Here is a 27,162-nt window from a genome sequence, read left to right as displayed (position 1 = left end):
TCTCTTTTATTGCTATTATTATTAGTAAATGACAATTGGTGAATACTATTTCTGTTTATATAAATGCCATTATCATGCTATTTTACAACATTTTTATCTCCCAAATTGAAACATACTAATTCTTTTGTCTTTATTAATAATATAAATTGTTGGAAATTTTGTTCTTTCTTTTTAAAATCGTCAAAAAGCTGAAGTACACAAAATGAAAGTTATTCTTCCGTAAACAAGCATCTGATTGGAAAAAAAATTTGATTTACAAGAATTTAGATAGTCAACATCATTTTATATTTAGAAAAATATAATTATTGTTGTTCTGGTGTCTGTTTAGAAGAGGAAAAGTTCTACATCAAATTTATTTTAAAAATTATCGAGACTTAAAATTTGTGATTCATAGATATTTGTATAACTATAATCATTTCATTAAAAAAGGTAAAAGAATAATTTTAAAATTTTGTTTCGAATTTTGAAAAATGACACTTTTTTTAGGATATACTAAAAAAGAAAACATTGTCATATAAATTTTGAGACGGATGGATCACAATAGTATGTAATACTTAATTCTTAGCAAGTAGCAACAGAACCATAATGATAAAACACCAAACCAAATGTTTTACTTGTAAGATGTTCACAATTGACAAGGGTATCCTATTGAGAAATACTAAATACAACAATGGTGATTATTTGAAAAAACTTAATTGACTCGAGTGTTGAGAGGTTTCTTATAAGACTGCAGCAGCAATGACGAACAGACCACGCTAATGGAAGAAGCAGCCATGCAAGCACCAGCAAGCCATGGGGGTAAACGGATTCCAGTGAAGGGGAACAAGACGCCAGCAGCAACTGGCATGCCAAGTACATTGTATCCGAGTGCCCAAACGTAATTGAGCCTGATACGTGACATTGTCTTTCTAGAGAGATCTATTGCTGTGACAACATCTTCAAGGTTGCTCTTGATGAGAACAATATCAGCGGCTTCTATAGCTACATCAGTGCCTGCGCCAATTGCCATCCCAACATCAGCTGCAACGAGTGCTGGGGAATCGTTTATCCCGTCTCCTACCATTGCAACAGGAGTGCCTTTCAACTGCATCAAAGTGGTAGAAATTAGAAGCTAAGTTGAGCAGAGTGGATCTTTAAAGCAATTTCCCGACAAAACTATTTGTTCACACACATCATTATAGTCTGGAGTTTCTTCCTAGCAATTGCAAATCATCCTCAAAATGAAACCATAAAGCATCAGACATACAGACAACAATAGCCAAGCCGTTAGTACACAAACAGCTTGCCCTACATCAACTGCTAATCATGAATCTTGACAAAAATATGCATATTATTAAGGAAGAGGAGAGAAAAGCTTGCCTGCAATTCTTTAATCTTATCAGCTTTTCCCAGCGGATCTGTTTCAGCAAACACTGTCTGAATTCCCACTTCACTTGCTATTGCTCTTGCTGTCGCCCAGTTATCACCAGTCACCATGACACTTGTGATGTCCATTGAGTGGAGAAAAGAAATAACACGTGCAGCGTCTGGCTTTACAGGATCAGTCACAGCAAAAGCCCCAGCTATTTTCTCATCCACAGCAACCAAGACACAAGTCCGAGCAAGATGTTCATGCTCTGAAATGTAGTTATCAACTTCACTGCTTACTGGGACGTTGAAAGCATGCATAAGCCTCCTATTTCCGACTAGGATTTTCCGTTCTCCAACTTTTCCGCTTACACCAGCTCCAGTGTGCACTTCAAAGTTCTCTATCTCAGGGTGATATTCATTTTCAGCACCGTGCTTCAGGCGTAACTTTTTGGCATGGTCCACAACTGCTTTTGCAATAGGATGCTCACTATTTGCCTGAAAATCAAATTCTGGACAAATGAATCCAACACAAATTTGCCCAAGATAATTGATACTTCACTAAATTTTTTTAAAAATAACTTCTTCACTGATGAATAACACAATAAAATACCTCGTCTTATTTGAATAGCCTAATTTTATAATGGAAAATAAAAAATATATAAAAGGAGTAAAAACTCATCTTTACTGAAAAATCGAAGAAAAACTCTTTCGCTAGAAGTAAGAAAGACCCTTCTTGAAAAAAACGAACGAGCACTGGAATCTATACATTGATTCACAATTTCTTGGAACCGTATGTATCAAAAGGTGCATGCATGGGTTTAGTGATTACTGATTAATAACTGAATATGATTGCAGGTAATCCACTTTCATATTGAAAAAGTCCAAAAATCTTTCACTTCCAATGGAATTAATGTTAGCTGTGGTAACTGATGTAAATATATAGCTGCGATAACTGATGTAACTACATTCACAACAATTAACACTCTCTTGTAAAACAATATAATATGTTCCCAAGTCAAATTTGCCTGCAATATCAAGGTTACACTTCATAAAGAAAAACGGAACTAAAAGTGGGAAGCGATGCATTATCAATTTACAAATACAAGTTGAGAAGAAATCATGTATGCACCAAAGTTATCTCATGTGCCAGAGGGCCGCAATATTCAGTTCAAATAATTTACTATTACGATAGTACTGAAGCTTCAATTCATGGAGAGGGCTATAGGATAGGAGGTAGACTAATTCATAAACTTAACGGCAATAATTGAAGGTCAGTCATGTTGAGCTATGAGCTATGAGGCCTTAGCTATGCCACATATGGAGTTTTGATGATTAACAAACATGATGTAAGAACTGGATTTTAAGCATGTCTCAAATAATGACAGATATTGTTTATGACAAAGAACTACTGAAGAATCAATTCATTAACATGTCTATTGTGTTTATGGCAAAGAACTACTGAAGAACCAATTCCTTAACATGTCTATTGCAAGAGCTGACTACAGAAGTACACTGCAAGAAGCAAAGGAACTAGGTCCTTCACAGGATACTACTGAAGATGTTGATCAGGAACAAGCAAATTCCAAGTGCATGAAGGATTCCTTGAGGAATTGGGATTACAGATAAACACATAGATCAAGGAACAAGAAATTGAAATGAAAATATTACAATAATTGCACACATGGAAAGAACTTTGGAAATATGAGAAACACAAAGAAGGCTGACGCACAAATGAAAACCAAGTTAAACTTGGATTAGGTTCTTGGATTCTTTCACTTATTGATAGCATCCACATTGGCATACCTCCATTAACATTGGCGGGCTTCAATGGAAAATCAAGAAGATGTTTATCATGGAAGAAGTGTTCAAATGCAAGCCCAAAGGAAGAAGATTGGGGCCACATGAAGCTCAAAAGTTGAGCCAGCCCAAAACACTGATAGTCCAAAGCCAATGTTTCCTTATTTAAAAGTTTCCTAGTTTAAATTTTCCTAATTTTTATTTCTATAAAAGTAGATTTGAATCTATTCTATTTGGGATATGTTTTCTCTATATACAGGGGTGGGTTTTGCTGTTTTAGAAGACATAATTATGATTATTTGAGAGGTTTCTCTTCTTCACACCTTTGTGTGTGTGACAATGAATTTATCTTACAACCATGTAAAAATAATTTTTAAGAGGTTGTTTTCTCATTTGAATCTTGTCTCCGGCTATTGGGGACCCCATTTCCGTACCAACGCAAGATATGTTTATTGGACTCTATGTATTTACGAGCGGAAATCATTGAGGTATGTGTAAATAGATATAACCCATGTAACGCCAGAAACCATCAAAATAAAAAAAAAGAAGTGACAATAGTTACAATAATTAAATGAAAGAACCCTTTTTTCGAATTCCTATGATGCAATTGGGGCTTATCGACAGAAACAAATCAATTTAGATAGTCCTTTGTGGCTCCGGTGGCGACTAGATCAACGTGTTATTGCTTCAAGAGAAACTCCCATCGAAGTTCACTATGAATCTTTAGGTACTTTTTATGAGATTTATGGACACTATCTAATAGTAAGAAGTCTAAAAAAAATCCTTTTTATATACATTCGAACCACTGTTGGTCATACTGCTCTTTATCGAGAAATCGAAGAAGCTATGCAGTGGTTTTCTCGGGCCTATTCATATGCTACCTAATTCTATGATACCGAGGGACTTCGGGGCTCTCTAGTTCAGCTAGGTCCATAGTTCCGGATTTATACGCGAATCAAGATCGATAACAGGAAGTTTTACAATCACCGACTCAAACCCATTGTTGAATCCTACTCAACTAAGATTAATTCTTAACTTTATATCTTTGATTTCTATTAAAGTAAATTAAAGAAGGTGATTAGTTTTTACCAAATGTTATCTATAATTTCTTTAAAATAGGGTTCAATCAAGATCGATAATAGGAAGTTTTACAATCACCGACTCAAACCCATTGTTGAATCCTACTCAACTAAGATTAATTCTTAACTTTATATCTTTGATTTCTATTAAAGTAAATTAAAGAAGGTGATTAGTTTTTACCAAATGTTATCTATAATTTCTTTAAAATAGGGTTCAAAATCACTTTTAATCTAAGTTCTTAAATTGACTCTATTAGTATTCTTGGCCTATAGAGGATCTCCAAAAAGATAGAACCATATCAAGATTTGATCATCTAAGATCTTAAGATAATTTTTGTAATCTAGTTCTCCTTATGTAAAATATATGATTTTGTATAGGGATAATGCACAAGTACCCCCTCAACCTATGCCACAAATCTCATAGACACACTTATACTATACTAAGGTCCTATCACCCCCCTAACTTATTTTATAATTAATTTTCTTCCCCTTTTCGGCCTACGTGACACTTTCTTGTGGGCCCAACATTGGTTGACTATTTTTTTCAAATTAGTGCCACGCAGGCCGAAAAGGGATAGAAAATTACTTATAAAATAAGTTCAGAGGGGTAATAGGACCCTAGTATAGTATAAGTGTGTCTCTGGGATTTCGGGCATAGGTTGAGGGGGTACTTGTGCATTTTCCCTTTTGTATAATTCCATATTTTATGGGATCTTGATGATTTGTTCCACAATCATAGATGGAAAGACATTAATTAAATTATTCAACTATCTTATTCCACATAGTATCAGAGCTTTAGGCTTAATCTTGACTAGTTTTATTCATCCTGTCTTGAAATTTCTTTTTTGGCTATCTTTATCCTCCTAAAGATTGAAACCATTGAAAAACTATGTCAGAAAATGTGACTGCTGGAAATATTCCAGCCTCTGTAAATGTTTATGCAACCATAGAGAATAACTCTATATTTCCAACTCTCTTATCGGTTGAATGGAAAAAATCACCAAAAATAGGCTCAACTGGTATTTATACCTTTTTAGATGGTATAGGGAAAATACGACACCTTCTCAGTACAAGACCATCTAAAGAAGAACCCATGTTTGACATATAGGATGAACACGATGCAATGATGTCTTAGTTACGAAACTCTATGCTTCCAAAAATCAGTACAGTGTTATGCTTCTGAGCACCACTATGGAAATTTGAGATGTAGTGAAGGAGACATACTCTAAAGTACATGATGCTGCCAGGATCTATGAAATAAAAACAAAACTTTCTGCAGCAAAACACATAGCTTGACCTGTCACTGAATATTCTAAATTTTACAGGGGTTATGGCAAGAAATGGATGGTTATCAATGCATTCAAATGGATTGCAAGACTAAATGCAGAATTTGATTTCGTGAGAGTTCAAATCGTAGAAAAAGAAGTGGTTGGTAAAAATGATGTTGTAATTTAGAAAAGATTTATTGAAAAAGAAAGGATTTATGATTTTCTTGCAAGCTAAATGCAGAATTTAATTCCGTGAGAGTGCAAATCTTAGGAAAAGAAGTGGGTTGTAAAGATGATGTTGTAATTTTGAAAAGATCTATTAAAAAGGAAAAGATTTATGATTTTCTAGAAGGCTAAATGCATAATTTGATTCCATGAGAGTGCAAATATTAGGAAAAGAAGATCTGTCATCATTAAATGAAACAATGACCATTATACGGACAAAAGAAGGACAGAGGAGTGTTATGCTTGAAACTCAAATTAATGAAGGATCAGCTCTTGTAGCAAAATGGACAAGTTCAAAAGAATTTGGAGTTTCACAATGGAAGAGCACCATCAAGCCCGCGGGTTCATTCAAACCGCCATTCAACAGGGACAATCTTTATTACACCTATTGCAAAAGATATCTACACACCTGAGAGAGATGCTGGAGACTCAATTGTAGACCTCCAAACAAAAACATTACTTATGAAAGCAAGCACATATATCTAGCAACCCTCTAACTGATGAAACAAATCCACACTCAACTTCAACAGGTAGTTATTCATTGGCCTGATTTCTTGCTCTGTTGTTACTGATGTCATAGACAAACTATCTCCAATATGGGCAGTTGATTCCGGGGCAACTAATCACCTGGCCAGTTGCTCTCATCTCTTCATAACATATTCCCCATGTCCTAGCTAAAAATGATAACTATAGCCAATGATTCAGTTAATACTGTAGCTGGACAAGGAGACATACCGTTGGGAAAATCCTTGATACTTAAAGATGTCCTTCATGTCCCAAAGTTATCTGCAAATCTTATTTATATCCAAGAACTCACCAAAGATTTCAAATGCCAAGTAACTTTCTTCCTTTCATATTGTTTATTTCAGGCATAGAACAAGAAGGAAATGATTGGGTGTGCTAGTGACAAAAGTGGTCTTTATTATCTAGATGTCCACAATGGTGAAGATACAACTAAGGATTCCTTATCTAGTTCATCTTGTATGAATTTGTTATTCCAATAAAGAGAAAGTATCATTTTATCATCATCAGTTAGGTCATCCTTCATTTTATGTAATCAAAAGGGAAAAGGCATAGATTCCCCCTTAAACTTGTACCCAAAAGTCGTTTACACACTCAAACTATCATGATGACCTATTACACACCTATACTGTTTAAAATGAATTTTTTTATCCCCTAATACTGATGTGGCAAAATAAATTAGAATAAAAATAAATCATGCGCATCAGATAATTATTAAAGTTAAAAAAAAAATCAGAATTAACCTTATACCCCACCCCCACATCTCTTCTTCTTCATACCCTACCCCCACATCTTTTCTTCTTCATACCCCACCCCCACATCTCTTCTTCTTCATACCCTACCCCCACATCTTTTCTTCTTCATACCCCACCCTTCACCCCACCCCCACATCTCTTCTTCTTCATACCCTACCCCCACATCTTTTCTTCTTCATACCCCACCCTTCACCCCACCCCCACATCTCTTCTTCTTCATACCCCACACTTCTCATCTTCTTCAAACCCAAATAAGCTTAAATGAATTAGCAACAAGAAGCAATGTAGTAACTAGTTACTTCAAAAACACCATTCTTTTACCCATAAACCTTCAACAAGAAATCAAAATAGTAATAGTGACTTAAGATTTGTGTTTGTTCATGTCATCGGAGAGTAAAACAAAGTTTGGGGGTTCTCAGTTGTGAAACTATGGTGAGACTTTTAAGAAAACTAGATGAATGATCGATCAAAAAGGGGAAGAAAATTATTTTTCAATTATTCCTATCTTTTAAGAAACCTACATGGAAAACATAGAAAAAGTAAAAAATGTGTTTGAATCTAAAAATATTTGCAATTGGATCTCGATTTTCATGGTCAATCAATGGAAGAAACTAAAGGAGTCTTCTAAAGGTTCATTTTGGAAAGAAAGAAATTCTTTCACCATACGGTCAACTTCGAATTTCGAAAAATTTTCTTGACGGCCATTGTACAAAGCTTCCTCTTTGCAATGAAGAAGATATAATTATTAGAGAATTTTACTAATTAATTAGAAACTAATTAAAGTATATATAGCTAACAAAAGAAAAGTTAATTAATAAAGAAAAGAACAAAAAAGATATTAAAAAATTATAATTTCTGACATGGTGCTGACGTATCATTGATGTGGTAGCGAGTGTAATACACCACATAATGTGAGAGTATTGTTATACCTCGTAGGTGATATTAAATTCACTTTTAAGTAGTAAAAGGTGTGTAATGGATCGTCATAATAGTATAAGCGTGTAACTGATTTTTCGGTACAAGTTCAGGGAGAAATTTATGTCTTTTCCCTAATCAAAATGATGTTTCAATCTTTGTTTGTAATGATTGTGAAATTGCAAAAAACAAATGTGTTCTCTATCCAATTAGTCACAAAAAATGTCAAACTCCATTTTCTCTTGTTCATAGTGATATTTGGGGACCCTCTGTCATTCCTGATATTTCTGGTGCTAGATGGTTTGTATCATTCATTGATAATTGTACAAGAGTAACATGGATCTATTGTCGAATTCAACCTACCTTTTGTAATCTGATCAAAACCCAAAATGATGTGCCAATTAAAATATCCTGATCTAATAATGGCCAAAGACTACTTCAATCAAACCCTCTCTATTTTCTTCCAAAAAAGGGAGATAATTCATTAATCTTCATGTGTCGTTACTCCTCAACAAAATGGGATAACAGATAAAAGAACCAGTGTGTTACTTGACATTATTAGATCTCTATTGTTTAACGGTAAGGTGCCAAAATAGTATTAAGGAGAAGCTGTCCTAACTGCTGCACATCTTAGTAACAGAATGCCATCAAGAATTCTGAACTTAAAAAGTCCGCTTGATACTCTTAGGAATTTCTTTCCAAATTTTGAAATTTCCAATATATTGGTTACTAAAATCTTCAAAAGTGTTGCCTATGTTCATATTCATTCTCAAAATGGAGGCAAATCAGATCCACGTGCTCTTAAGTGTGTTTTCACAAGATATTCTCCTACTCAAAAAGGTTACAAGTGGTATCAACTATCATCAATGAAATTCTTTGTTTCAGTTGATGTCACCATTGATGAGTGTGGATTTTTTTATCATCCTTACAATCAAAAAGAGTCATTGAAGGGATAGAGATCTCTAGACTTGTCACTATCTGATTTGTCTATTTCTAGTCGTGTCAAATCCTTGCCTGGGTCATCATTTCTTCGGTCACCCTAGTCTCTAAATTCAAATGAACTCACTGAGTCTTTTAATCCACATATAGATATTGGAATTCAAAAAAATAATCTACCGTTGCAGGTTTATTCCAGAAGAAAGAGGCTAATCGATCAAACTACTCAGCAACAATCATCTCCTAAGGTTACTACTCCTAATACCCATCTTGAACCTGTTGAACCATCAGAACACCAAACCAAATTGATCATGAATAAGAACCTAACAAACCTAGTGACCTTGACCTTCCCATTCACTCAGAAAGGAACCAAAACTTGCACACAACACCCTTTGAGCCTTTCCAGACATATCAAAAATTATCCCCAAGTCATTAAGTTTTTCTCTGTAACCTCCACACAATTCTAATCCCTAGAAATTTGTCAGAAGCATTAGGAATGGGAGAAAGCTATAAAGGTTGAAATGAAAGTATTGGAGAAACATAAAACTTAGGAAATATGGAATCACCAAAAGGGGAAAAGTTGGTCGGATGCAGATTTTAAAGCACTTTAGCTAGCAAAGGATTATACACAGACCTATGGAATTGATTATTTAGAGACTTTTGTCATATTGGCAAAAATGAATATAGTGAGAATCCTATTATCATTGGTTGCGGTTTTCAATTGAACCTACAACAATTTGATGTAAGAAATGCTATTTTACATGAACTTAGATGAGGAGATCCATATGAAGGTGCCACCCGATTTTGAAGGCAAGAAGGGAATGGTATGGACTTAAGAAGGCACTCTATGGAATTAAAGCAATCACCTCTCATGCATGGTTTGAAAGATTTGCAAAGGTTATGATCAAGCTAGGGTATCTACAAAGTCAAGGAGATCACACCTTTTTCATACGACACTCAAAAGAGGAAAGGTGACAACATTATTAGTTTATGTAGATGACATCATAGTAACATGTAAGAAGATACAAAATTTGAAGAAGTGTTTACTCATAGAATTCGACATCAAAGAGCTTGGGAAATTAAAGTATTTTTTGGAAATCGAATTTGCACACTCAAAACAAGAAATCTTTCCCAACAAAATATGTGTTTGATTTACTAAAAGAAACATGAAATTAGGGTGTAAACTAGTGGCTACACCAATTGAATAATCATAGTTTGTGCAATGCTCCAGAAGGGTGGAGTGCTGGTCAGTATTGATGTTAAACCCACATTAACGGAGGAAATCAAGCCAAAAAGTTTGAGGATAAGCACCAAAGGCCTGCATGATTGCTTCAAAGGATAGTAATTAACTTTGTGGTGGGTCTTCCTAAGACTGAAGGGAAGTATGATTCAATTTAGACCATTGGGATCTGTTCTTATCGTTGTGTAAGTTTCTCATGCAACAACAGTTGCCCCTCTAGTATAAATATTGCACCATTCGAGACACTTTATGGGAGGGGATGTATATCACTCATAAGATGTTGAGGTAGGCGATGTAAAGCCTCTACGTGTTGACTTAGTAAGGAAACTCAAGAAAAGATGAGGGATATCCCAAAACGAGTTGTTGACATCCAAACAAAAGAATAATGAGGTTTAGCAAGAAGGGTGATGATCGGGATGTCCAAAAATTGAGGATTAAAGAAATAAGGTCAGTAAAGGTTCAATGAAAGTATCGTCCAATTGAAGAAGCCATTTGAGAAACCAAGAAGGACATGCAGGACGTGTACCCTAACCTAAGGTACTACGACTAAGCTCACTTTTTCTTGTTGGATTGTTCCGAGACAAACTATGGGTAAATTTAGGGGTGGGCGTTCAATTCTTTAGTTTGATTTTATCAAACTTCTATTCGTCGATTTTTTATTTTAAAAAGTGTGTACTGTATACCAAACCAAACTAATTTGATTCGATTTTTCAACTTCATTTCGATTTAGTTCGGTGATTTTAAATTGGGTTTTTAGTTTGAACAAAATATAAAATAAGGACAAAATCAAAGTAGAAAATACTTAAAAATTAACAACTACGTTAAGGAATGATGTGTCTCATCGTGGAACACTTATTATGCTAACTAAAATACTACATTTGTCTTTATCAAGAACATTGTGCCTCCAACTACTTCTCGAGAAAAAAAATGAAAACGGTTCCTCTACATGACGTAAATTGATAAAATATGTTTGAGTTCCTCCTAGGATATAATATTTGAAGTTAACTATTGAATTGTACATTTGTTGCTACATTGATTTATACATGAATGATTCAATTGTTAGTTTATTCATTTCTTTATTTTCTTTAATGAAAGTCTAGTTCTTCGGTGCACCGAAGTTCTCATACCCTACACCGAACCAGTGTTATCAAAGGCGCGCTTAAGCCCTGAAGTGAGGCTCAAAACATGTTGAGCGCTTCGCCTCACTTTATGTGCGCTTTAGTTTCGTCATCAAGGTTCTAGGACAAACAATTCCTTGCCAATGAGCCTCTTATGAAGAAGTGACTCTAAATAATTGATATTTCACTTTATCATAATTTTTAGTCAATTGCTTTGGTCATATATATGTCATTCATGTTTATAATTATTAGTTTTGGACTAAACATATACATTTGTTTCTTTTTTCTCCCTTTGAGCCTTTTTCCATTAAGGCTCACGCTTTATTTGCGCTTGACGCTTAAAGCCCCCATGGACCTTAGAGATTTCTTGTGATTTTCGCTTTTGATAACACTTGACCGAACACCTAGCTGAAGAACCAAACTTCTGAAAAAATAACACCGACGACCGATACCAAACCGAAAATCGAAGAATCGAATTAGTTCGATTTGGTTTGGTTTTCGGTATTTATGCCCACCCCTCGACAAATTGGTATCTATTTTGTAACGAATTTTTCGATCGTTAAGGTCAAACTATTTGTAAAAAAAATGGGGCAAGAAAACTTCCAAAATAGTAGTTGAAAATTTCAATTTAGGCTAGTTTCAGATGAAATCTGAGCATGGTGAAGTATGAGACAATCCAAGGAAAGGATTGGGTGAAACGTCTATGTTGAGTTTTATTTTTCTTGTAGTTAAGATAGTAGTCTGTATGACTTTTCGGAATAAAAATCCCTATAACAAACTTGGCGTGAAAGGGTTGATTTGGAACGTCAAGATTTGAGGGTGGAAATAAGCTAATTTTGGAAGAGTTTCAAGTTTGTCCTATGCAAGTTGCTATTGCGGGTGACATAGCGCTATAGCAGTGGATTTAATTCCTGCTACAGCGTCGTCGTGATAGCGTGGTTAATCGTCGTAAATGCAAAAAAAAAAACCCACCTATTATTGTCCAACATTTTGGGGGACATGGGCGGGTTAGGGTAATTTTCATCCATTTCTCATGAGAAACCTTCATAAAGTAAGTAATTTGTTTTCCAATGCGATACTTTGATTTCTAGGCCTAAGAGGCGCTAATTTTAGCCCTAGAAAGGGTTTGGGTTCATCCTAAGATGGGGAAAATTCGGGTTTAAGAGGATTTTGAGTGTAAGACCTTAGGTTGTTTATAAAAACATGTATTCTTGATAAACTTACCGTCATTCGCTAATGTAAACATAATTGTTAAATTTGGGTGAATTAATGGTGGAAAAGCCCTAAAATGGGTGGAAAAATCATGAGCTTGGCCTGAGGTTTGGGATTAAGTTATAATTTGGAAATGTTTAGGTCAATGTGATTAATTTTGTACTTGTGTTATTATTTTAGACCATGAATAAGCTAAAGGTTCACAAAAGGAGTCAAAAAATCGTGATCAGAATTTTTCAACTAAAGATGGATTACTTGTAGAAATTGGATTTTCTCAATCTAATCAGACTCCTCTCCATATTGATAACAGAAGTGTCATTCAAATTGCTAGCAATCGCGTATCATGAAAGGACCAAACACATTAAAGTGGAAATGTATAAGAGTCATTACTCTTCCAGATGTATAAAGTGATCTTCAAATAGCTAATATGTTTACAAAATCTATGGCACGGAAACACCATCATAATTGATGTTTTTTTTTTTGATCCACCAATATCAATTTGGGGTTTGGGGGGGGGGGATAACTCTTAGATATATGTATAACTATGATGTCAATTGCTTTCAATATGTAGGAGATATTAGGGATTAATGTAGCATAATTTTAGAGATATTACAACTAGGAATAACAGATATTTGGGGGACGTAAATATCAGATTTTTAGGCATGTAAATCAAAATTCTTTCTACTTGATGGAAGAAATCTCAATATGAGAGCACTCAATCAACAAACTTGACACATCTAACCTTCTCCACTTAAATACAAGCTTTAGTAATCAAGGGGTTTGAATCTGTGATGTGTGCCTAACCTACACAAGGCACTGCTCTCTTACCACTAGACCAAAGGTTGGGGACATCTCCACATAGCAAAGTTACCAGATAATAGGGTAGGCATCACATCTAAGAATGTATAAAAGAAAAGAATTATGAATACAAGGAAAAGAAGCCTACCTCGGCAGAGATAGTTACATCACAGAAGTCTTTCATGGAGATGTTAGAAAATAGCACAGCACTGACAACACTGGGTTTCCCAACTGTCAGTGTTCCTGTCTTATCAAACACAACCAGTTTCACCTGTGCAAGAACAAGATGTGTTTACATTAACACTCACATAAGAAAACAGAAAAATGTAATTGCTTTTCTGTTCATGAATTAAAATTAGTCTTCAAGCACAATTGAACTCCCAGTTAATCATCTATTACTCCCTATGTCCCTAATTACTTGTCCACTTTTGAATTAGCACACCTATTAAGAAAACAATGATTGACATAGTGAGTTTACCATTTTACCTCTATTAATTATAGAGTGGGTGAATTAAAAATTAAGATTTTCAAGAAGTTCTACCTTTTTCAAAGTAATTAATTGAGGGTATAATAGGTAAAAGAAATTGTCCTTTCTTGATTTGTCAAAATGGACAAGTAATTAGGGACAACTAAAAAAGAAAAAGTGGACAAGTAATTAGGGACAAAGGGAGTATTATCCATAGAAGTAAACAAGAACTTCTAGAACCAAGGATTGATCTCATTTCTGGCTCTGAGTTTGAATTTTCAAGGCAATGAACTGACAACTCTCACGCCCTTGACCCCTCAATTCCCTCTCAGTTCAAAAGAGAAAAAAGAAAAAGATGAGTGGACAAATTTTTTGTGTGAAATTGATCTACTTTCACCTATATGCTACTTATAAGGCTGGAGAGGTGAACAAACCTTATGTGCTTTTTCAAGAGCATTTCCACCTTTAATAAGCACACCTTGAGAAGCGCCCTTCCCGGTAGCAACCATAATTGCTGTAGGAGTAGCTAAACCGAGCGCACAGGGGCAAGCAACCACCAATACCGATATACCAAACTGAAACGCAAGCTCAAACACATTCATTCCTTTTGGTGTCCAACTTGAAGGATATGCACCTAGTTCTCCAGGGATAAACCATCCCAGCCATGTCACAGTTGCGGCTAAAACAACCTGAAATGTGATAAAATTGGGTTGTTTTAGCTCTCCAGCAGATAACTGACAATATCTGATAATAAGATCAACTCAAGCTATTTCAGATATTAAAAAACATATGCACGGTGCAGTATACACACATTAGAAACTATGACAAGCTCCAAATTTCTTCATCCTAGTCATTCAGATTAAAGTCTTAGAATAAACCAGAGTATATTTGGCCATGGTCTTCGCTATAGATTTCATTGCTTGCATCCACCCGTACTTAAATATGGTCCATCGTCACTAAAGAATTCTAAAATGAATATACTGAAGATATAAATTGCAACATATATCTTGATCACATATCGAGGCAGTACCTCTTTTGCCTAAACAAGCATACGCCAATTAAGATTCTGCCTGGAAAAAAATTAGCCATCATGCAGATCTGAATAGTTTTGTATGAACTGCTCGGATTTAATTTCATTCATAAAAACAAAATGAGCTTACAGGATTTGTACTGGTTTCAACTAATATTGATAGTACTCACCGTGGGTACAAAAAATCTTGATATCTGATCAGCAAGTTTCTGAACAGGTGCTCTTGCAAGCTGAGCAGCTTCAACTAACTGAACAATTTGTGAGAGGGCAGTCTCCGAACCAATATGAGTGGCCTTGATGAGTACACACCCATTCTCATTTACAGTTCCACCAATGACCTAACAGTTACATGTTTATTATTAAAAAGCATGTTAAAAGATATACAATCTGTTGATGATAGCCTGCATTTGAAAACAAAAAGTGTGAAACGCATGGCCAACAAATCTTGAGTACCTTATCACCTGGCATCTTGGAAACAGGCCTAGCTTCTCCTGTGATCATACTCTCATTCACATAACTGTGACCATTAATAACGACGCCATCTACAGGAACCTTTGCCCCTGGAACAATCTTAAGTACATCATTCTTTTGTATTAATTGAGAGCTAATTTCTGTCTCAGAAATAATATTCCCGGCACCATCCAGTGTCAATAGGTATGCAGTCTCAGGAGCCAGCTCTGTCAACTTTGCCAAAGCATCTGATGTCTTTCCTTTTGCAAGAACCTCAAGGTATTTCCCCAATAATATAAATGATATCAACATGGGACTAGTCTCAAAGAAATCTTGCCCCTCAAAGGAGTTTGAGGTCAATGCTTTTACCATTATATAAACTGAATAGAAATAGGCAGCATTAGTTCCCAATGCAATCAGAACATCCATGTTTGCAGATACCCGTCTTAGTGCATGATATGATCCTGCATAGAACCTAAAGTAGAAGTTCAGAATTAGAAATGATAAGATTTTACTCATATCTCTATGAAAGACAGTTTGGAATAAAAAAGAAAATCACATCGCACATAAAATTCAATGAAGGAAAGAGTACCTTCGACCAATAACAAACTGCACAGGTGTACAAAGGATCCATTTTAACAATATTCCAACAGTTAGCATGTTGAAAACCTTATACTCCAACCATTTTCCATAAGGGGGGAGCATTGGAAGTACCATTGAGAAAACAAATATTGGCACTGAAAATAAGCAACTCCACAAAAACAGGTTCCTGTAAGTGTGGATTTCCTGCTCTTTTTCTATTTCTCTCTGTCTTGGTGGGATAAACAGACTTGCACGGTAAGTACTTGACTCATGCCCAGATTCTTGGATGCACTGCATTAGGGTTCTTGGACCAATTATATCTGGTTCATAACTTATTGTCACTCTATGCTCTTGCTGGTTAATGTCAACAGTGTTTACACCTTCCAAAGCATCGAGACAGCATTGAATAGCAGTGAAATCATCTGGAGAATTGATGCCTTCTAGCTTGAAATGTACTTTATTTAAATCGCTGCCTGAACTAATTATATCAGCTCCAAATCCAGCATCTTCAACTGCTTCAATAATCCGGCTGGTACTTGTAACATTCGGATCAAAATGAACTTTTGCTTCTTCAAGAGATAAACCAACCACAGCTTTCTTTACTCCATCAATCATCGAAAGAGCACGCTCAACAGACTCAGAACAGCTTGTGCAAGCCATCCCTTTGATTCTGATCCGGCAGATAGCAATGTCTTGCTCTGGGAATTCATCAACCAGAAAACCAGTGTCTTCGACAACCTCTTTTATCTTTTTTGCCTGGTATAGTCATACATTTAGTTAGAAATACGGAAACATAAATAAAGAAAAAACCTAAGAGGAATCAACCCCAGCAAATCAATCTCTGAAGACATAAAAATGTATTTGTAAAATTCCTCTTCACAGTGAGACATGCATAAATATGTATTTGTATGCTATAGCTATGTTTGCTCACTCTCCAAAAATGTAGCTGCACCTGTATTGGATCCTCCAAAAGAGCACAACTTTTGGAAGCAGACATAATACTGGAAGTGGAAAAAGAAAAGCACAAAGAAAAAAATCAATCTATCAGTTAACAATAATAGATTTTGTGAATTTTATAATCAATGGATTGTCGACAACATGAGAAGGCAACAAAGCTAATTTGGTTGTCTAGGACTCTAAAGTCCTTGAATGTTTGATGATTAAATTCTTGGCTTAAAATTAAGAGAGTATCACATTGTCTTAAATTGGACATACACTGATAAGTTCGGGCACATATTTAACAACGGCCTGGCCTTGAAGTGGAGACACTGTAGCACTCTCAATCCCCTTCAGCTTTTCCAACGCAGATTCTATGGAATTGGAACAAGATGCACAAGTGATGCCATTAACTTTGAAGAGAAGAGTTCTAATCTTTTTATTCCTACTGTCACTTAGTTGAACCACAGTGACAGCTACAGCATTGTCATCTTGTAAAAGCGGTTTCTTCAATTCGTCCTTCCCGTTAGCTTCCATTTCTTTATCGTGGGAATCAAAATCTTCAACACTGAAAATAGATGATAACAATAGTCAAACCACAGATATTATTCAGTCCAAATTGAGCAATCCCGCAATTTCTCATAGTTAGTTCAACAGATTAACCATTTATGGAAATGAAACCATTGAAGTCACCCCTCAAAACACACCATTATGCAGATAATGTCTCCAATAAAACCAGTTCAAACTTCTACATACTATCAGACACCTCCGTAAGACAGATTAATGGGAGAGAATGTCCACGAAACTCGCTCTCTCTCTCACACACACACAAAAGTGGGTAAGATAGCAATGGATAAATCGGATTTCAAGCACCACATTCACTATAGCTGAAGACTGATCACTTGCAGGGGTGGAGCCAGGTGGGAGTAAGGGGGTTACTTCAGTGAAAAATTACATTGTATATTCAAGGTTAGAACTATTGTATACGTGTAATATACTGTAGGTGTTTAATCCCCTCAACTTCTTTTCATATTTTGAACCCCTTAGTGAAAATCAGGGTTCCGACATTAATTACTTGGGATTACTTTATCGGTTCTTATGAATCAAAAAAGAGAAGAAACAGGAAAAAAAGACATGGCAATACATAGTAGACAAACGAAATGTCCACCACGATTCACACACATAAATCCAATACCATAGTAACCTCAGTAAGAAATTAGCTCATCAAGAAAAAGAAAAGAAGAAGCCGAAAAACAGAGTGACCCATAAGAAACAAAGTACAGAAAGTGAAATACCTTTATCTATTTTGTGGCATAACTTTCAGCATAACATAAATTGATATGTTGGGTTTTCCTTTCTTCACTTAAAAAGTATATAAGAAAAACGTGAAGAATCATGGAATAAGAAGGTGAATTTAAGCAAAAATTTAAGAGACATCCATTCACCGATTAACCATTTGGCCAAAATTCATCATCACAAAGCTCCAAAATCCATAAACAGACCAACCCATTAAAAACAACATACAAAAATGAAATGCCTTTTAACTATTTTCTGGCAATATAACAGAAGATTGATCAGTTGGGTTTTCCTTTCTTCACTTAAAAATTCAAAAAAGTGCAAAATTTTGGAATAAGAAAGTCAACCTAATCAAAAAATTTAAGAGACACCCAATAACATATAAACAATTTAGGCAAATTTTTACTATCACAAAGCTCCAAAATCCACAAAACAAAGCGACCCATAAGAAAACAACGTACAGAAAGACAAATACCTGCAAAACCTTCAATATAACAGAAGATTGATCAGTTGGGTTTTCCTTCCTTAACTTAAAAGGTCAATAAAATATGAAAAAAATAGAACTTTTGATAGGGTTTCACTGGTTCAAAAATATAGGGTTTTGAGTCGGAGTAAGAATGCGGAAGTTGTAGACGGTTGCCGGAAAAAGGCAAAGGTGACGGTATGGTTTTATTAGGGAAAAGTTGAATTTGAAGTATGTGTCTCTTTATATAATGGGCTGGAAAAGATGCTTCTCATTTGGGTCCACTACCATCTTTTAAATTTTCGAATATAACGAACTGGTCCTCTACTTTCCCACCAAGAAAATAACTCTCGGCTATTTATTTTACCCCCCTCAACATGTGCTTAATTGCATAAATAACCCTTCATTTTTTAAGAAAAAAATTATTGATATCTACATCAACTAATGAATATAGAAACTACTTAGAGTTGAACTATTAAAATTATACTTGTAATTTTAATAAATACACAAGGTAGAATTTTCCTAAACATAAATAAATAAAAGATTTAATTATTTGCTCATAAATGTACCTATGTCTAGGTAAATATATATAATATTTACCTTTGAAAATTTTTAGTGAATCTTGTCTATTTAGTGCTTCTTTCACATGCATAAATCCAAAATCAAATTACTGCTAAGAGCAGAACGTATGAAGCTAAAGAGCTTAGTTGTACCAATGTTTGACTACTAAAAAAGATTTGACAATAGAAAATCAGACTCCATCACGATAAAAACTCAAATGTTTTTATGGGAAATTCTAACACAAATATTTTTTATTTAATTTTAAAGGTGATTAAGTGTATACGGATTGATGAATTTTTTTTTATGAAAAAATAAGAAAAAGTGAAAAAATAGAAGAATGAAAATAGATGGAAGTATTATGACATACAAAATACTCAAAGTTGTAAGCTTATTTTGTGATAGATATTGAGTCCTGAAAAGTATGACAAAATAATAATCAATGTAAAAAAAGATTATGAACAAAAATTAAGTACATGTAACTTTTGAGTTTGTAAGATGTAAATATGAAATATTAAGTAAAGATATTATTGGAAAAAGAAATTAAGTAACAATGCAAAAACTTTAAATTGTTTGCTCCATAAAATGGGTTTTTAATTATTACATAACAACAAAATTTGGCAATACAATATATTTTAAGTAACAATCAAAGCAAACATGTATATATGGTAACAATACAATACAATACAATGGGTAACCATGATCCAAACATAGTGTAGTAAGCTCAAAAATACCCTCATGTCTATTAGATGATGCTCATAAACTGGATGAAGAGTGATATTGTACCAAATCTCAAGGCCCTTTCCATTAAAATAATTTGAAATTACTTAATATATAAGCTCACGTGATTAACTTGATTCTGAATAGTAAATTAAAAATAAAAGAAAAGGTTATGTATTTACTCTCTACACTCTCCTCTCCCACCACAACCCCTTCACTTCCTATTGACATCACACTAAACCTCAATGAGAGAGCCATTACTTCAGCCCAACTAAGCAACCTTAACCAAAATACTATGCATTTAAAAATACGGAAGCAGGTTTAAATGGCTAAAAAATAAACTTCCCATAAACTCTGGAAGTTCAAGAAACAACTAACAACTATTGCGGAAGTTAAACCCTAGAACTGAAAGTCATTATACCAAAATATCTAAAGTGCAACAAGTCTAAGAAAAAAGAGTACAACCCCAACCAAACATAAGAAATATCTAATCAACAGTCTCAGTTTTAAGAGAATGGACTAAACAAAAATGAATGATTCCACCTGAAAAAACTTGTTCACCATTGAAATCCGGTCTGGATCACTAGATCCCCTAGCTGAGGACTATCAATAGTCGCCTGAAAATGTCTTGTACTCAACAACAAAAGAGTGCAGTACCAGTACAACCATAGTGTACTGGTAGGATCACGCGGCTATTCCAGTAAGCAAACATATAGAATCAATCACAACATAGTAAAATACAACATATATAAATCAGTTATAATTTTGGGAACAATGCACAATTTCACATTCTCAATAACAAATAGATACAACGGTATAATGGTCCTCTTATGGAACTCGCACCTTAATTGTTAGTGTGTCAGAACGTGACATCTGATCCAATATATGTATCAAAACGTGACACTCGATCCAATCAGCACAACCACAATCACAATCACATCCATAATAAACATTACTCATAATCACACAATCAAGTATTAGGTTCATGACATGAAATTGTTCATTTATACTCATTTTCATTAAGTTTAATCTACATTGTCTCAATTCATATACATGCATGCATACAATGAAGCAATTGTCGGCATATACCACACAAACAGGCAATTAAATCCTCACCTACCTGAAAATCAAGATTGAATCCTTCTAAGACACTTGAATCTTTTATTTCCGCATCCTTTCCGCTTATTTTTTGTCTAAAAACTAATAATTAATGCAAAGATCAATAAACAAGGCCTAATTTACCCGAATAATAATCAATCTGATCCATGGCCAATCCCAAGATCCTAGTGTTCAATTAGGGCTTTTGCCACCATTAGTTTCAAGTCAAAACCCTAGGTATCTAAGTTCTACGGATCAAAAAATGGATTAGGGAGTAATGAAGCCAATTGAGAAAGAATTGGGGTCAAAAAACTTTTTGGTAGTAACTTGGAATTTCTTAACCTAGTTCAGATTTGGACGAAGTCAGAATCAGTAAGGTCTAGAGAAATCTGGTAATGAATGAGAGATCTAATTATAATTTGGATCACATGAGTAGATAACTAATACGTTAAGGAACCTATACCACTTTGCGAAATCAAATTTGGATAAGTAGAACCCCCAAAAATGATCTTAGCATGAACGGGTAGTTGTTGAATGTCAAGGGATGAAGGTGTATGGTGAAATGGGGGCATGAGACTCAAACTCTAACATTTTGTCCCCGTGCATGCCGCTATAGCGAGATAGATCCATCTGTAGCGGGATAGTCGCGACTTAAATAGGGTAATGCCCCCCCCCCCCAAAAAAAACATTATTTTCTGCAAAAGTTCATTTTTGAGAGCTAAGAAACGACCTAAGACTATTTCTTGAAGGGTTTCCACCTCTTCTAGCACCAAAGGTAAGGATTTTACTCCCCTAATCCATTTTTTTATCCGTAGAACTTGGAGTCTTGGTTACTTACTATTGGGGGAGGGTTTTGATATGAACTTAATGGTAGAAAAAACCTTAAATTGGGTATTGGGATCTTGGGTTTGGTCTCAGATATTGGGTTTGTTGAAATCCAGATAATTAGACCTTTGATTGTTGATCCTTGTGTATATTAATTATTTGTAGCCCTAAAACAAGTGGAAAGAATCGGGAAAGGGAACGAAAGTTACAGAAAAAATAACATTTTTTTGGGGGGGGGGGGGGTTTACCCGACTCAAATCGTGATTGGCCCGCTAAGGTGGACCCCATTCCGCCACAACCACCCTTCCTGGCATGATTAATCTCACCCTGGCATCTTGCACAGAGACAGAGAGTCAAAATTTGAGTTCCTAATTCTCATTTCACAACACACTTTCAACCCTTGACGTTCTAAAACTCCTTGTTCACGCTAAGATCACTTTTGGGAGTTCTACTCACCCGAATTTAATTTTTTAAAGTCGCGTGGGCTCCTTAACGTATTGGTTATCTACTCATGTAATCAAATTCATAATTAATTCTCTCATTCATGAAACACCTCAGAAATAATATGACCTAAGTTAAAGCCCTACATGAGGTCTAATAACTTAAAAAAGGGTCAAACTGATGTTTCTAGACCTAATATATTGCTATTAACTTATTTTGGTAATTTTAGAAGTAAAACATCAAGAAGTGACCATAACGCTCGAAAACTAGTCGAGTTGAACTAGTGTGTGGTAGGGTCTTGTGGTTGAGTTTTAGAGTGTGGTATGAAGGTGAAATTGAGTATCAAGGGTTTCTACACATCGAATGACATATTTAGGGTCCAAACCTCCGGGTACTACTCCCCACAGACCACCCTAATGGTCCTTGAGGAGGATCCAAATACTGTCAAATGACAGTGTGCCATCCACAAGTCCTATTGACGGGCCGTCAATAGTTTGATGGGGCGTGGATTGGGTTCGTGAGTTGAGACTTAGTCTCCTAACCTAAGCCTTTCTAACACCTTCTCTGAACTAATTGACGGATGCCCAGGACGGGCCGTCAATCCATATATGGTCTGTCAATGGTCAGCTGCAAACTGTCAAGTGATTCCGCCAAGTGAAGGGTGAATTGGAAAATTCACCCCATGTTCCAATTAAGTCATGGACGATTATTTTTAGTGTTTTTAGGTATGTTAATCATATTAAAACAATTAAGTAGTCATTTATACTTCATCCTTCAAAACTATACCCTTCCCTCCCTAAAGTTTTATCAAGATCACCATTGAAGAAGAAGAGAAGAAGGAGGCAATAACTAGGTCAAATTCACCAACATTTCAAGCTTATTTTAAGGCATTAATCAAAGGTATGTGAATCTCCTTCATCAATGGATTCTTCCATCCATGGAGCCCCATATTTTTCCTCAATTGTGAATCCAAAATACCCCAATCTAGCTAAGGTTGTGACTACCTTGTGTGTAAGGCTTTATTGTGATTTCAAAGTAGTGGATAACAGTAAATTATGTTTATTTGATGATTATATGATGTTTTTTCATGTTAATTTCTTGATGAAACCTAATCTAAGTTGATGAAGGTGATCATTGTGAGCTTAGGCCATTAGAGGAAAGGTTGAAGGTTCTAAATTGATCTTCTTAATTCAATTGTCTTGAATACTAATTGATCATAGTTAGGATCATCTAAACATGAATTGAACTAGGTTTAATTGAATAAGAAGGATCTTGACTTTTAAAGTTAGAATTAGACTTTTATGATCAAGTATGACTAGAATTTCCTTCTAATAATCAAGGTGATCGAATAGCTTGTAATTTAGACATGGATTATGAAGCAAGTATTGAAAATAGGGCTTGTAGCCATTTTTGTTAGGGCTTTGGGGGGTAAATTCAGTATGAGGAGATCTTGATTAAGTATTTTCTTTCTCTTATACACCTAGACATGAATAGGCTAGGAGAAGTAAGTTCTCTCACATTGAAGAATTATAGGTTGGCTTGAAAACCTAAAATGAATTAAAGCATGATAGACTAGAATAGCTTCAAGTTGTGGTATATGATCCTTTCTTATGTAGTTGACTTGGTAAGATAAGACCAAGATAGAATAGCTTGAGGTTAAGTTTTATAACTCCATCATGGATAGTTGAATTGGGTAGCTTGGGATTGAAGTTTTCATGGTAGCTTGGGATGGAAGATCTCATGGTATCTTGAGATGGTAGATCTCATGATAGCTTGGGTGGAAAAGTTAATTTCTCTCATGGTTAGCTTGATCTTGCATTGGTAGAATGCTTTTCATGATAGCTTGCAGTAGTATAGCGAAGGTAGCCTAGGATGGAGGATCGATACTCCCTTAGGGGTAGCTTAAAGTAGCAAGATTAGAATGTCTTCATGATAGCTTGACTTAGTTAGGCCAAAACCATTTCATGGTAGCTTTAGGATAGATAACTTATACTCTCCTAATGGTAGTTTGGCTCATGAAGGTGCATTTCATGAAATAGATTGAGCTAGATCACTCATGGTAGCTTAGGGTTGAAAATTCATACTCCCCTATAGATAGCATGCATATTGATAGGATGGGTGCATGGTGGCTAGGTTGGTATAATTGTAACCTTCTTATAAGAGCTTGGATGGTATGATATGATGTTTCCGTGTTAGGTAGGCTTAGCATGATAGAATGTTATTCTTGATAGACTAGTATGAAAGATAATTAGCATTAAGTAAGCTAGCCTAAAAGAGTACTTAGTGTGAATGGTACAATGGGATGTTATTCATACATTGCACAAGTATGACTTGAAGCTACTTATAAAATGTCCTCTTATGAAGTATGTCTGGCTTGGGTAGTGTCTATAATTGCCTTCCATGTTAAGATTTACTTAATATGATAGTTCCTTGTCAAATATGAAGTAGGTCAATAATGACATTTAGAAATGGTAACACATGAATAGGGTGACTTCAAGATATGCTTAGTATGTGTGGTAGAATGGGATGCCCCACATGCATTGCACAAGTGTGCCTTGAGGTGACCTAAGGCTATAGTGTTCTTATGTCATGAAAACCTAGGTCTTAAGTAAGAAGGTGGGCTATGACCAAGAATGACCAAAGAAAGGTACTTAGTTTATGTAGTAAAATGGGATGCTACCTTGACCTTGCACAAGTATGCTTGGAGATGTCTTGTGAAGTACTTCACTTGAGTATGAAAGACTAATGGTTGAAGTACGAACTTATGTATGCCTTATGTTGATTGTTATGATATGATGTTTATGTTATGATTATATTATTATCTCTTTTGCTTATATCTCATGTTGGCTAATCATTTGAGATGCTCTTATGATGTTATGTTAGATTTCATACTTAGTACCTTTGTACTAACACACCCAAATGTAGGGTTGGAGCTTTGAGTTGCTTGGAGGATAGAGTTTCTAGGACTTTGAAGAAGTGAAGAAGTGGTGAGTCATCATAGCATCGAGACAAACCTTTATGTTTCCTTATGTCTTTTCTTATGTTTTTAGACTTTATATGGGCTGCATCCCAAAATTTTTATTTCTGTAATTCATAGATGGTTGAGACAATAATGTTAGAAAGACTTCCGATATTATGAAATACTTTTCGGATTATGTTTTAAAGAAAATTTTAAATTCTTCCATATTTTCTATGCTTTTATGTAATGAATGCTAATGGCTTGTATAAGATCTCTTCAAGATCGAATACGACATGTTATGATTTGAGGGTGCTCTCCGGTCGTGACAATTCATTACCAGATTTTTCTAGACCTCACCAGACTCAGATTTCGTCCAAATCTGGATTAGGCTAATTTCCAAGTCACTACTCAAAAGTTTTATGTCTCAAAGTCTTTCCCCTATTGGCTTGTTCATAACGACAGAAACAGGTTGTTACAACTTTTTTTTAATTTTGGATCGTGTCCACCGTTTTAAATTTTATTGTTTATGAATTAATAACAAAAATAGAAAAAAGAAGAAGGAAAATAACAATGCATATAATAGAAATATTCAGTCTAATTAAAAAATGACTTAATTAAGCAAGTATATACGAATATTGCATTTTTCTTTTTCGTGTACCCAAAATTAAAAATAAAACATTTAAAATAATCATTTTGCTTATTCACATGCTCATCCCAGCATAACAATAATAAAAATTAAAAGAAGATAGTAAGTTCATTTCAAGTTTGAATTTTAAGATATCCTAATTAAGAATAAGAGACTAAAAAGGGAATAAAAAGAGAAAATCAAAAACATATTTTGATAATTAATAGAAAATTTTATATTTATAAAAATAATAATTTTTTTAGATGAACAATTTGTCCATGTGAGAATGAGTTTTAGTTGGATCCCCATTTATGAGTTGGCTAACGTTATAATAAATTGGGGGTTGATTTAAAATAGGTCAATTGGTAGATATCATGAAATTAGTTATTTTTTCAATATTATTTTCAAGTGTATCAGGTCAAAATCTGAATCAAATATGGTTTTAAAAAAATAAAAAACATTAATTTATTATTTATTTGAGAATGGTTTAAACTTGGACCAATCACATTAAGCAATATAACAATAAATGTTTAATATTTTTACTTTAAGGGAGCTCTTAAAAGTAAGGGTAAAATATGAGTCAATGGATAAACATCGAGGGTATTTTTCAGCCGAAAGGTGAACGTCAGAGATATTTTAGGGCCGATAGGTGGATGGAGGATAATTTTGTATCAATTTAAATATTTAAGGGGAATTTTAGACCCTTCTTCGAAATTGAAATTCTTCGATGTTCGTGTGAAAGACAAAATCATATCCTAAGCGAATCTAATAATTAAAATCATAATCAAAAGAAATCTAATATTTTAAAATATCTTTAAAATGAGAATGAATAAAAAGGATAAACACTTGAAATTATCAATATTAATGATATTTGTCCAATATTTTTTCTAATGAGATGATTTATTATATAAATATATAATTTATTTTAAATAAAAATTTTAAAATTATAGGCTAGGGGCAAACATGTTCATTTTAAGTTAAATAATAATTTTGTTACCATAAATATGTCAAAGGGGAGATTTAAGTAATATTTATAAGCACAAGATAGGTATTGTTATAACCCCAAGCCTTAGGGGAGGTTTGTGAAATTATTTCATTTTTTACTGAAATGAATGAATTTTTTCATTAATTCACATCGAATTGAGAGAAAAATATTATCTCAAAGAAGTTATTAATTAATTAAGTATTAGTTCAGAACTCTAGGTTAAATCCTAACTAGAAGATAATTTTAAAATATAATTAAAATTTAACAGATGCATTATTAAATCTGAACCTATTCATAAAGTATTTTGCAATGTAAATCACTCAAATTTCAAGGACAAGTGAGACCCAATGTGGTATTGTCAAAAATATGAATGACATTAAAGCATAAGAAATAATATAATTAAGATGTTTCGTATAATTAATAAACAAATAAAGATAAGTTCCTTTTATCTAATGAATAATGAATAAATGTTATAAAATCAAGCTCATAAGAATATAATCATAAGAGAAGAAG

The 27,162-nt window shown here is 34.4% G+C and overlaps 1 protein-coding gene across 1 annotated transcript; it reads right to left on the bottom strand.

The window, feature by feature from the left end:
- Positions 1–533: 533 nt before the first annotated feature.
- LOC101255059 (copper-transporting ATPase HMA4-like) lies at positions 534–18,721 on the bottom strand. The gene is made up of 9 exons (XM_004250827.5): positions 18,451–18,721; positions 16,959–17,247; positions 15,754–16,499; positions 15,165–15,636; positions 14,882–15,049; positions 14,116–14,370; positions 13,364–13,486; positions 1,360–1,845; positions 534–1,084 (listed from the first exon to the last, which is right to left on the bottom strand). The coding sequence occupies exons 2-9, from the start codon at positions 17,214–17,216 to the stop codon at positions 692–694; spliced, it is 2,901 nt and encodes a 966-aa protein (XP_004250875.2). The 5' UTR covers positions 17,217–17,247; positions 18,451–18,721; the 3' UTR covers positions 534–691.
- Between the last annotated feature and the right edge of the window lie 8,441 nt (positions 18,722–27,162).

The sequence above is a fragment of the Solanum lycopersicum genome, chromosome 11 (genome assembly GCF_036512215.1).
Source record: "Solanum lycopersicum chromosome 11, SLM_r2.1".
In the NCBI taxonomy this organism is placed as follows: Eukaryota; Viridiplantae; Streptophyta; class Magnoliopsida; order Solanales; family Solanaceae; genus Solanum; species Solanum lycopersicum.
This window is presented reverse-complemented; position numbering and strand designations above follow the sequence as displayed.

Coding starts and splice junctions, on each gene's coding strand:
- LOC101255059 (XM_004250827.5), bottom strand. CDS start 17,216: ATGGAAGCTAACGGGAAGGACGAATTGAAGAAACCGCTTTTACAAGAT. Junction 16,500..16,958: donor ATGTGCCCGAACTTATCAGT/GTATGTCCAATT, acceptor TGACTATACCAG/GCAAAAAAGATAAAAGAGGT. Junction 13,487..14,115: donor CTCTTGAAAAAGCACATAAG/GTTTGTTCACCT, acceptor GTTCTTGCACAG/GTGAAACTGGTTGTGTTTGA.